At 37.7% G+C, this 13,687-nt stretch overlaps 1 protein-coding gene across 1 annotated transcript in view; it reads right to left on the bottom strand.

The window, feature by feature from the left end:
• Positions 1-13,687, bottom strand: part of CNTN1 (contactin 1) — a 200,348-nt gene that overhangs the window by 68,183 nt on the left and 118,478 nt on the right. The window contains exons 4-5 of the mRNA XM_066183095.1: positions 9,229-9,358; positions 671-800 (exon numbers count right to left, since the gene is read on the bottom strand). Coding sequence (XP_066039192.1) covers positions 671-800; positions 9,229-9,340 — 242 coding nt within the window. The 5' untranslated portion in view covers positions 9,341-9,358. The remainder of the gene's footprint in view (positions 1-670; positions 801-9,228; positions 9,359-13,687) is intronic.

Below are 13,687 nucleotides of genomic sequence, written 5' to 3'. Positions count from 1 at the left end.
CACGGTCTTAATACTGATAATCTTAAGTACATTTCTCTTTACACAAAGAGCAGATAATGGCTGACAAACTCATATGAATGCACAACAAAGCATTGCTTTCTACAATAATACAATTATTGTGAAAGAAGTCATGTGGGAATTTGTATTAAAACCAATTGAAATGTTTTTTCAGAATGAAGTTTTTCATGTCTTCAGTAGCATAGCTGACACATTCTTGATCACTGCTCTGCAACACAATGGATGCAAAGCTAACATGGGATGTAGAATATCCAGGTTCAACAAACAATACTTCTCATTTCAATGCAAAATAGAATTAAAAAGCCATTCTCAATCAAAAAGAAAAAGATTCAAATCTCAGTCAACCTCAGCCTAAGCTGGAAAGACAGCCTCTGAATTTTTTTTAAGGTCAGGTTTTTTTAAAAAAAATTGGATATGGACCAATATTTCTTTCAAAAGCTGAAAATATTTAGCACAATATACTGCTTTTAACCCTGACTAGACATTTTGGCAAATCAAATCAAGGTTGAGTCTTACTCAAAATTTGCGTATCTCCCCATTTTTTCTCACCTTGAAGATTTCACTCCAACCTTTTAAGACAGTCAGTCATTTAACAACACAATCTGAAATAGCTGCTGAATAAAATGTGCAAGATCTGAAAACGAGACGTTACCTGTAAGTAGGAAAAGGAATTGCTCGAGCTCTGCAGTTCATTGAAACTTGTCCATCTGAAGATTCTTCTGGATAGATGGTATCAATAGGCTGCTCCTCAAAAACAGGTCCATAACCTTTGTTTCCTTCCTCTGAAAACAGAATAGAATTTCAAATTAATCCCTCTTTAACTAGCAGTCAAACTGAAGACGAATTTGCATCACACATTCAAGAATCAAAATGTGAAGGCAAAATAGTGAGTCACCCGAAGTTAAATTCTATGTGCTTCAGCAGAACTGGAGCACTACGGGCAACAAAACTGCTGTCTGTCTTTCACTGACTCCTGCCTCCTGAGAACAAAAGTGACTCACACTTTGTTCCTCTAATGCTACCTTGGGTGCTTTCTCTGATGAAATTAATTATTTGTCACTGTTTAGGCCAAATGTGGAGATAATTAGGAACTGAAGATACATCCCTCAAAAATACAGTGAGACCAACTTACCTCACAGAGAACAAATTCTGACTAAAAAGGTCCACATCCAAAACAACTACCCATAGTTATTCCTGATCTTATAGCTTAATCATCTCCAATGATTTTGTGTATTTAGAGAGAATCTTTACTACATCAGACAAAAAACCCACTTATGTTGGGTATCAAAGCCAAAAATTAAATTATTTCCAGATCACACCTGTCTTTCCTTTTAAACTGAGGTATGTATTAGTTTCTACACTCCAAATACAATTTTAAAAAGGTCCTACACTGAAAATAATTTCATTTTGCAAAGTCAAGAACTTAGAGGTGAATAAATGTAAAACAGGTTTGAACACAAACTGTATTTTTTAATCTTTATCCTTCATTTCTGGATGTTGTTGTAAAGTTGGTAGGGTCTGCTCAGCCCTGCTGCACTCCCTTCTCCTTTATCTCCTCCAAACATATAAGGTTGCTCTTTTGCATCCAAGAAGCAAGACTAAGAGCAAAGGTGGAATGTTCTGGGAAAATTCTTCTCAGTAAATCCAGGATGTAACTGGGTTTTTTCTTTAAAAATACCAAATACGCATTCTAGGTACAGAATGACTCTGTAGGAGGCAGTGGATGTTCCATGTAGATGAAATTTTGAGACAACACAGTTGTCTAATTCTCACAGGTCTCTACTGAGACTGAAATAACAGTATGGACACTTGTAAGCAAATCCATGAGAGAACGAAGGAGTACATGACTGATAACAGGTTCACTTTCCATCCATGTTCAGAGCCTTGCTCCAAATCCTATGGATGCCAGAAACTTGTAAAATGACTGCAAGAATCTTGTAATACAAGGGAAACAAACAAAAAACCCACAGTTTTAACTAATAAGACCTTCCGAGATAGCTGAATAATTTAACTCAAAAGCAATGGTTGAGGATGGAAGTGATTTTCAAAATCAATGGTTATAGATTGAAAAAATCTAACAAACTGCATTACTATATGTGCTGCCTAAAAAAATTTTCTACATGTCTTGTAATTCAAAAAATCTTCTCAGATCAGTAAATAAACTGGCAATATAAAATATGAATGTTCTTAAATCAAATTATGACTTTGTACTCATGCCCTTAAAAGTCCTGTGATTGGTACCAAAATATTTTAGACTAAATTAGACAGTTTTTAGGCAACCTAAAAAAGAAGAAAGAGTCTCTCTATATACCTAAGGAATGTGAATTACACAAGTGTAAAAATACAACATCTACATAAAACACTCTTTCTGCAGATATCTTTTTCACTGTTTCTAAATTCCCTGTTCATAGACGGACGCTGGATTACAGCACTAGAAGACGACTGTTTGCAGATAAAAAGCAAGTTCCCTTTTGACTTCAAATCTGGGGGAAAAAAGTCACCACTTCCCCTGAGGACAGGAGCAGGTACAAAAGACACTGTTACGCTGTGAGATACATGGTCAGGCAACTTAGTGTTTAAAAACTAATTCATGTAATGAGAATTCTTTCAAAGAAGCCAAGAAGAGCATCTAGAAAGGCAGAGCTCTTGAACAATGGTCTGCCTTCTTTCATATTTTAAAGCACAACACGATATAAAAATCTACCTATTGCTAGACCAAAAGAAGAACTAATTTCAGACTGAAAAGGCAAGATTCCTATACTTGCTCAGAGACTGGAATGTCTAAGCCAGAAAGCTGATGGCATGTTCTGTGCAATTCTTAAATATGAATACAAAAAAAAACAGCTTCTACCAGCAAATAGCCATATCATATGCAGCTGACTCTTCACTTTAGGACTCAAATGACCGTACAGAGCACTAAGGCATTTCATGGCATGCATTTTTAATGTAGCCAGCACTATTAATTATACTGAGTGAACACCTGCTTCTCACACCTATCAAATGTGCTTTATAAATGCACTTCTGCTGCAATCTACTATGAATCTGGTTTCAGGTGTCTGTCTGAGTAGAATAAGATGTGCACACTGAATTTCAGGTATGGCAAACAATAAACCTTTTATTACCAGCCACAAGGAGAGCGTGGACCAATGATATGAAACAGCACATGGGAGAAAAGAGAAGAGAAAGGGGTTGTGAAAATATCTGCAAGAAATGCTCACACTTTAAATTAAGTACCATGACTGTGTGACAAAGTTTGGGGAGTGACAAAGGGAAGGCTAAGAGTACAAGGAAAAGCATCAGCTCACTGAAGTTGTGCCTACATGAAAAAGAGAAGTAGAGAAAGAAGATGGACATATTAGGCAAACTGAGGATGCCATGAAGAGCACATTTCCTATGCTTGGGTCCTGCTTTAGACAAGAGAATGGACTATCAGACAGTATCTCAAGCAATGCCCTATGGTTTGGGTAAATTTCTTGTGATTTGTATTTTCAGTTGGAGCAGAAGCTATCACCTGACTATTGGAGGCATTCTTCAGTGAATTCTGAAAACAAGACTCAGACCTTTCAATAGTGCTAAAACCTATTAGGAAATCTGGGCAAAGGTCAAGAAAATTTTTTCTCAACTGATGAGATTATGGAGCCTGTGTAAGAATCTTTCTCTCTGGAAGGTGGTCCTGTCATCTGTTCTCTAAGTGACATTTTCTTATGAGTCTTCTCCTCTTTCTGCTTCCTCTACACCTATCTATTTCCCTGGCACCTAATGTTGCCAAAAACGGCTGCCCGAGACAGTTGCTAGGTATGAGTATTGATCTACCTGAAAGTGTTGTATCCAGTTACATATTTTAACATGAGAGAGGGACAAAGCTCTGTTGACATGGCACATGGATAGATTAACCTTGAGTGCTAAAGGATGCTGAATATAAGAGTCTTGGAGTCATTCATTATCAGTTTAACTAAGTTGTCAGGCTCTGCATTAGCCTTGCAAGACCAGAAACCATTTGATATTAAGAAGTAGATCTTGTACTGTTTTCAATATGTCAGAGAAATTAGGACCCATTCGTGTCTGAGAAGCTCATGCTCAGAAACAAGATGGTCTGGGAATGAGCCAAAGTATCTCTACCAGGCCTGCAGGAACACAAACAGGGCACTTCCACATTTCTGAGCACTGTGATCACCAAATACATTATGGTTATTTATTTACGAATGTCAGACACCCAGCAGTAGCATGAAATGGTCTTCTAAGTTCCAAGCAGGGACAAGACAGACAAGGTAAACAGGTATTAAGTATATACATCCACTTCTTTTTTTGGAAGAAAATTATTCTCTCCTTAGAAAATGTGAATAATTCTGTATGCTATGATAAAAAGCTTTAAATAATGTAGATTTCAGCCCTCAGTTCAGAAATGCTTTTCTGAACCTACTGTTCTGGAAAATGTCCAAGCATGAATAATTTAAGGTTTGGGGACTTGATTGTTTTTTTACTTCTCACAATCATGTGGGAGAAGTTGTACTTGGCATTCATGGGAAGCTTATGTGCTGAAGCAGTAATGTGCTCATGTTGAAAAAATTCATAACGTAGCCTTCACCATGATGGAGAAGAGAGGGGTACATCACAAGTGCAAGGCATCAAGATGCTAAAGGGAAATCATTTTCCGAGAGCCAGTCAGCACTCAAACAGAAACCCCTGGCAGAGCAAGTTTCTCCACTAGTGCCTAACAAGGTACAGTTTTCTTGTCTTCTCATACTGCCAAGAGGAGTGCCAGACAATACCAATTATTGTATTTTAAACATATTCCCATTTGCCTATTCAATCTTTAATTTTTTAGGTGGTTCCTCCTTAAAATTCTAAGTCAAAAGTCACTGAAGAGCCTAACATGTTGATCCCATGAGAAAGCCAGTGACAGGCAAATTAGGGGCGAAGCTAAACTGCTGTAGCTATTCTGCACAATCTCCCCTACAAGCCTTCCGAGTGCATATGAAATACCAGCAACACACTCAGAAATTCAGCATGCTGTCTAACAGCATCCCCACATACTCATCAAAACAATCGCCTTGCACAGAGAGGCTCTGCATCTTACTGGCTTTCTTGCTTTACCAGCCTTCTCTAAAGTTTCAGTTCCTTCTGATTTTTGGAAATTTGGTTGCCTAAAAAGCAGAAAGGCTTTTGACACTTTACCCTGGGACTATTGCCTCATTTTGAACAATTCAGAATAGTTTACTAGTGACACCCTGCCTTTTAAGGCATGATCTGACCCAAACTCAGATACTGTCCGGCTCTGCACTATCAAATGCCAAGGTAAAATGTAGAACAGTTTTATGAGAAATAAGTCACCAGAGGAACATTTTTCACTGTTGATTCTTTTCATTGCCAAATGTAGTCTACTATTCATTAAACACAATAAAATACAATAAAATACAATAAAAGACAATAAAAGACAATAAAATACAATAAAATACAATAAAATACAGGGTCTTTGCAGCTTTTGATTACTCTTTTGGAAGAACAAAACAAGCTGTAGCTGAAGAACAGTCTTAATTCTTTTGGTGACAGGTTAGTATCCAAAGTGAAGATACACTTTAGTTCACTGATTTATATGGGTAGTAGTTAACAGAAAAGTTTGGAATTCAGACTTAGGACATGAATCTGATGGGGAGTCAAAGGCAACTTGGAAGTGCGTTGGAGAAATGTCAGGGGGAAGTGGAGAAGAGTCAAATATTATCAGTAATAGGCATGAAATAACTTTTTTGGCAGTGGACTGACAATCACTGACATGTTCCCTGAGGAGTGATTTGCTGCTCTCATTTCCCTAGCATTACTCAAAGTGCACTCTGAAAAGCAACCCTTGTAACAACTGTCTGTTCTATCAGTAAGTGGAAGACCGAATTATTTATGGCTTTTTCACCAGCTTCTATCTGCAAGACTACATGTCAAGCACTTATTTACCTGGAAAATAAATACTGCTCCTGTCTCATTGCAGAAGATTATCTCTGCCTATACCTCCAATGCACAGATGCATAAAATCTTTGCTTCCCTTCAGTTAAGTAAATGCACATTCACCACTGATGAGAAATGGCCAGTCAATGCAACAGTTCTCAATTTCTGCCTTTGATTACCACAAAATAGAACTGGCTAAAAAAATCAAGACAAAGCAAACTCTGAATTTCTCAAAACATATGTATTTCACTTTGGGAAACTTTGTTTAGAATTTCCTGCAGTGAGAAAAACAACAATTTGAAAACAAATGAAACCCCTCAGCTTATAGAGTCTCAGAATACCTGTCATCACTTCAGGCCCAGTTCTGAACATCTCAAGTCAGTGCAGCTTCAGGTTGCTAGCTCCCTGTTTCCCTGAAAGCTCTCAGTGCTCAGTCAAATACATGAATTCTGAATACTTTCAGGTTTTTTGGCTGGTATCTTTGAACCTGGGGACGTCTACAGGGTGAGACAGCTCAAAACACAATATATCTGCAAGCTATCCATTTTCTGGGTCCAGAGCAGTTAATATATCAGTAGGTCTATTTAGGAAGCATAGATTGCAAAAACCTATATTACAGAGTCATAGACAAGTTTTCCAAAGGCAGTTTACAGAGTAGCACCAGCTAAAACTGTAGATCCAGCACCACAGAAGGCAAGAGGAGACAAATATACTTCCAGAGAAAGCGTGTTTTACTAAAAGGTTCTAAAACAACTTCTTAAATACTCTGCTTTCAGCATCTGCTTCCAGTTAACTTGTCTCTTCACTCTGCAACTTGGTCTGTCTAGATATTTAAATGAGAACTCATGATCTTTACTCAAAAACTGTTCCCAGTTTACACATCCTCTACTACTGTTGACACCGCCAGCATTCCCCTCGATAACACCTCCTAGGGTTGATCACTTGATCACTCTACCTGTGCTCCTTCTTTTTCTTCAGTATCTTTCACTTTTTAACCGCACTGAGAATACTTCCAAGCAACCCGTTATATTTCATCTTGATTACTGCAGATACATATTTTCTGGATACAATGGCATTTTCATTGCCAAGAAATATATTCCAAAGGAAAATTTGCTAAGACTAACTGCCAGCAGCTCTCACACCCATTTGAAATGAGAAACCATCCAGCAAGATTCAAGTACTGGAGCTGAGCAAAGACTGCAACACCAGATTTATATAACCTGGATGGGTGCCATAAACCCTAGATGACAGAAGCAGATTTTCTCTCCACTCAAAAGGTTATTTAATGATTTATGTGAAGTAGAGCAGGTTCAGGAGCAGAGATCATGCGCACTACTCAGCCTTGCAGTAGTACACTGGCAGTAACAAACACCCTCTGATTATATAAAACTAGGAATCTTCCACATTGGAGAGTGGTGCCATAGCTTTAAAGATAGTCACAGGTCTTAACTTTGGCTTTTGATGAAAAATGCAAGCAAGTATTTATTCCATAGCAGAAGATAAGTTAGGAAATTTCTTTGCATGGTAACAGCACTATTAGAACCTGCCCTGGATTCACAACCCTTCACAACAATGGCTCCAATCTTGTTGTGTGACACTAAGAATTCCAAGAATAGTCCAGTGAGACATCAAACAAACCTTGGTATGACAGTGTCAGTGTGTGCTCACACTACATGCAGTGTCATGATAGTATGCTTTGCTCTTCCTATGTCCCTCAGTTGTGACCCTCACAGCACACAACATTCCAATGCCATCCTCAGGCACTTGTCAGCAGCTACACTCTGGTGCCAAGGCACTTGCCAGCAGCTACACTCTGGTGCCAAGGTTTTCTTGGCTAATAGGCGCAACAGTGACGTGCAGAATACACAGTAACATTAATCATCTAATCCTACCTGTCAAGGAGTTACCTGAACAATTTTTCTCCTTGACTGACTCACCTTTTATCAACCAGCGTCCAGAACTTATTTGGGTACTGCAGCTGATTGTTTTGTTTGATATCAACAGGTCCTGAACAAAATCATGTGTGTAACATTACTGACAGCATTTCTCAGTCTTTTTTTTATCATTATTTTTATTCTTTCAGGAAAATCCCAGTATTGAAATAAAGTGGCAAGTTTAAACTTTTAATTTTGGTGCTATCAGCAAGCCTCTTAACAAAGAAAAAAACTCTTGAAATACACAGCAAATATATTGTGAAGGTATTGATTTTTATCAGGCATCAGTAAATCCTCCATCAGACTCAGATGTGGAGTAAAGAACAGCATTCAAAACCACAGAATAAAGTAATTTTCCTGCTAAACCAGAAATCATTCCTGTGACCTCTGACTAATTTCTTAAAGGCAAGGAGCTTACCTCACAGTTTAAATCAGATTTTTTTTACTCAATATAAGGAATATGGTCTCATGGTAGTGAAATAGAGGCAATGACTGAACTGATATGCCACGTTAAGCAAGTCTGTGACCCACAAAGTAGGGAAGGATCTAAAGCCTACTTTGAAATTAACCAAAACATTAGTACACAATGTTTGCACTTCTCTAATATTGGTCAATATTTTGTGCATGCTCTGTTTATGCTAACAGTAAAATTCACCCCAGCAACTAAAACCCAGCATTCATTTAAATTGGCATGGAAATCTGAAACAAGTCTCAAAGTTGTTTGGAACAGTTGGAATTTTGCCTTTTCACAGACTTCCCTCTATCTCTTAAAATGGAATTAAAATTTCAATTGCAAACATTTCTCTAAATGCAGAGGCTAGAAATCTGACTCCAGAATGTTTTATTATTTATAGCCCCATCTCTATTTATGAAAAAATTTAAAATTTTTAATTAAAAATTGAAGTCAGAATATGCAGAACTACCCCACTGTACTATGAAAACTACCACTACACTGGGCTTCTGAAAAATTATGAATTTTAGATGGTGTCCATAATACGGATTTTTTTTTCATTATTCTAAACATGTTGATCATCATTGCACAATAGACAACTGACATACTTTGCATAATCTAGAGAAAGATTCTATATATCTAATATAGATATTCATTCTATATATCAAGTTAGAGAATGCCAGTTTTAATGTCCAGATCTGTCTTTTTTCAAACTTTTTATTATGGCAGCCATTCTAATAAATATGTTTTCTGACAGTTTCATTATTCACATTTAGTAATTTGTTGTGTCTGCACAAATAAATTAAAGCCACACAAACATTCTAATTGTCCTAGAAACACATGAAACTAATTACAGTTACTTCAATGAATTAACACAGGAGATCATCTTACCTGCCAGGGAGTACACAAAACAGGGTGTAATAAGATGATAGATGAAAAACCAAATGGTTATCTTCTGTTCAGCCATTATCTCAAAAGGAGTTGTGCACTGCAATACCATCATTCAGAGAACTAAAAATTCCTGTTACAGAAAAAGAAGAGAGAGTGAATAATTCGGACATAAAGCTTTATCTCATATCACATTTGGCCTGGCAGATCATGCGACTAAACTGAATACTTAAGAGTTAATATAGGAGAGGATCTTTTGAATAATAAGTACATCATCAGAATTTCTGGATCAAATTAATTATCTCTTTTATTCAGAGAGCACTCTATTTTGGAGTACTCAGATTTTCTGGTGATAGTATAATATGGTAAATGTTAAAACTGAACATCCTTTTTCTGCACTTCTCTTCTGGATTCTATCCTTCATCTCAGTTAATACTACATTTCAATTCATGACTTCAAAGTCTGTAAAAAGAAGACTACAGTGAAACTGATTTTAAACTTTTAATATACAATTAATGGTCCTTTACACAGGTGGTTTTATTTTTTATGAGTTTCCTCTTAAGTACTGAATAGAATCATTATTGCAATGCTGTTTTTAAAGGTTTCTCTTTTCCATATGGGAGAAACTCTGCCTATACATTTACTAAAACCACGCAAAAAAAGCATGCAGCTTCTTTTGAACATCCTAAGATTTTATAAATTATTTTTCAGACACTTCTGTAAGATTTGTTACTACTTTCAGTCAGAGTATTTTGCTAGCTTTTTGTTTCTTGCTGGGGACTACCATCTATTTCTTTAGGGAAATGTCTGTATTTGTCATCATGTTTGCAGCGTGCAATTCTCTAGGTTTTTTTGATGGATTTCTTGTCATGAATATATAAATACATTCTTTACATCCATCACCTTGTTCTTGCTTCTCGATTGCTCCTGTGCCAGCACTCATTAAGAACTTCACACAAAACAAGGCTTCCAGCTTATCACTGACAGAATATTGTATTTCAGGCACATGCTGGTATCATCCAGTTCCCTCAGTATATAAATTTTGCTACTACTTCATTATAAAGTATGCTTATATATACTCAAACACTCTTCCATAATACGCATCCCAGGACATGGTGCAAGCTAAAAAAAGAAGACTTGTAGATTAGAGACATTGTTTAAGGGTAGATCTAGGCAGTTCTGGGTTTACAGCTGGACTCAATAATCTCAAGAGGTCGTTTCCAACCTAAGTGATTCTATGATTCTAATACTGCATTGCCACTTTTTGCAAGGTGTAATCTCAATGTTCCTGCTTTCCAGCCTCTCATGCCACGAATCAATGACTCTGGCTATGATGTCCACCTTTTACCATGGCTCTTGGCCTTTCCACATCAAAATTTTTACTAAATTATAATTTCTAAAATCCAGATATTTTAGATCATGTTTTGAAACTGTGCCGTTTCCCACCTCCAACACCAAGAAAGGGGAAATTTTAAATTGCAAAACGTAAGTACAAATACACTTGTCTTATGTCTTCCCCTGAGGTGGCTAGGAATGTGTCTTCCTTTTACTTGGAAGCCTTTTACTTGAACTCTTCTTCTCAGAATAATGCTAAGATGTTCATTTAAACATGCCTCAAACAATGAACTTTTCTTAGAAGACAGTTTCAGGAGTGTTTTGATAAACTCATAATGCAGGAAAATGACAAGAAATATCACAAGAAAATATTCCAGCTCAGAAATTACAGGAGCTGATGCATATCACATTTTTTCCCTTTTTCTTTAATAGAATAAATCCTTAGTAAAAAGGTAAAAGTTATATGACCCTACAATTATGGCTGTTACATGAAAACTGTGCGCAGCAAAACACAAACAAGAGTTAAACTGATTCCTCAGAACTGAGATTAATTTAGAAATATTTCCTAGAAAAAGGCTCTTACATTGGCAACAAACACATATGCTTACTGTAGCTGGATCCAATGAGAAAAATTTACTAAGTATCTTTACCTTCCCACTTCTGTTGGCACTGAAGTTTCTTCAGATTCTGTCACACAAACGACATTCACAACTATCTCAGGCATCTACCTAGACCAACACATGAACTAGTGTGTCTGTATGATTCATCCAGATGACAGTGACAGGTTAGATCAAGAAATGAGTTTGTATACTTTTCCAGCAGTCATGCCCTGCCTATGACATCCCTGTGATACGACATTGCCTTGCCTGAAACATTTGTTTCCAAATGACACGATTAAATGGCATAGTTATGCTGAAATAATGCACATAATTAAATAGTGAAGAAACCGGAACTCTTCAGGGAACAACGGTAATTACACAGCAGCTTATGGTGATAATAACTGTGTTCAAGTGTATTGATAGAGGAGATTTTAAAGAGCACTGTGTTCTCTGACATTATAGTCATAGATGGAAGATCCCTCCTCCCTCTCTTCAGCAGAATTTAGGTTTGATTTTGGAAAGATACCGTGTCCTCTAGTTCTCCAAAAATCCCTTTTTGCTGGCTCAGAAAAAAGCCCTCATTTGAACAATGGCTCCAATTGCAGTAAATAAAAGTTGTGTCAGTAAATGCTATAAATACTTTGTTTTATTCAGAGACAAAAATATCCACCCTTCCAGGATTTAAATCCTTTCCCTACTCTCACTTGTTTCGGCTGAGTGGGTTCTGTATATAGAGCACAGCCATCCCTCCTGATTCATCTCAGCTTGTGGGTGAGAAGCTGTTTCACATCGCTCTGTTGAATTTTGGCAGAACAGGCTGCAATGAGATGAGACAGCATGCAGGTTATTGCTGTGTGTGTGAGGTGGCGTAGCTGTGCAGTGTTACCACTCAGCTGCCCAAGGAGTCATCCTGGTGTAACCGAGGTAGCAGCGCTGTGCCGGAGGCAGCACCGTGGGCTGCAGTGCTCAGGCAGCACGATCTACTTTTGCTCTACAGCTCTCAGCCTTTTTTCTTTGCGGAGTGAGAAGGATATTGCTGCCTAATTAAAAATCATTCTCGACTCAGCCAAGTTGCTTTTCTCCTCTGAAAAAGCAGAGTGACTACATACCTAGACTTACATACATACTTCCTTCAGTCTGCAGAGTACATGATCTTTCTTCTTCCAAAGAAAGCATCACAACTTCAGCAAACAAGTAACACATTTAAAAATACGTAATAAAATGAGCAGGCATTTAAGTGCAACCATGCTATGTTTAACTACTAACTAATTCTTATTAATGCACTTAAGTCCCTTTGGACTGTTCAGTTTCCCAAAAGACCCAGTCATCACTACAGAGCCCTTACTAGATACAAAAATCACAAGTTCTGAAAAATCACAGGTTCTGGTGAGGTGTCTGAAATGCAATCCTCTCAAAGGAGGTGGAAAAAACTGGGGCACTGGCTGCTGAATATTCCATTTTGAACACAGGGACCTACCAGAGTGCTTCTGGAGGCTTGCAATGTCTCGTGATGCGTCATGAGGATGAGAAGTGCTCCCAGGACACAGGGGTAAACCTGTCTCTCTATAGTATCCAATAGTAAGGATTCTTTAATCTCTCAAAATACACTTTACAAAAAAGTCTACATTTTCTGTCATATCCTGTGTGGCTTTCTTTGGACCTTCAGTGCACTTTGGCATTTATTAAAGAGAAAAAGACACCAAAAATAGCTATTTTACAGCTATGGAAGTGGACAGTGTTTTCCATCACTTCCCTGCTGAATCCAAACATGCAGATGACATCATCATTTTGCAAAGACATAGAGCATTTACAGGGTAGACACAAAAAGAAATTACAAACGGCAGGTAATTGAAGTCAATTGAATAAAGCTTTTCTAGATCAAAGGCAGTAGAAATAAGGTACATAATCTACCAGATTTGAAATCAAGGAGAGATAGGGATAGACAGGGGACAGCAGAGCAACAGTAGGGGATGTTGAAGGGGTGAAGAGGAGACAAAGAAAAGATCTCAACACTACAGAGGGAATGGATGCCATGTGGGACATGTAAGTGATCTGTGGGAAGATGGAAGCAATAAATGAACTTAAAAGGGCTGGCAGAAAAGAAGGCAGAAAAGGAAAGTGAAGAAGATATAGGTACATAAAGGTGTAAGAGAATTGCCAGTTGCCTCTGTCAGTAAATCTCAACGTTTACCATGGAAGAGCTTTCCTGAACGTTGCGTGCCAAGGCCTTCAGAGTGGGAGCAGAGTGATTACTGTATCAGCCCCCAACATCCACTCTGGGCTCCAGTCAGGAACCGCAAGTGCTGAAGGGGAAGAGAGGGGGCAGAAGAAAGTGTTAGGAGCCCTGGCATGGTACACTTAGCTAGAAGAGGTAAATCAAGACGCTTGTTATGATCATCATTTCCTGGTATATTATGATAATTATAGACATTCAAGTTTTAGAATTGCTAGAGATTCTGTCCAGATTAGACTGTAAATAGATACAACAATCTAGAAGAAATGTTTGGTTCTCTACCCTTTTCCAAAAA

Source organism: Chamaea fasciata, unplaced genomic scaffold, assembly GCF_029207755.1.
Source record: "Chamaea fasciata isolate MVZ Bird 193981 ecotype frontalis unplaced genomic scaffold, bChaFas1.0.hap1 SCAF_5, whole genome shotgun sequence".
NCBI lineage: Eukaryota > Metazoa > Chordata > Aves > Passeriformes > Sylviidae > Chamaea > Chamaea fasciata.
Note: the sequence above shows the minus strand (reverse complement) of the source record. Positions and strands in the feature narration are given on the sequence as shown.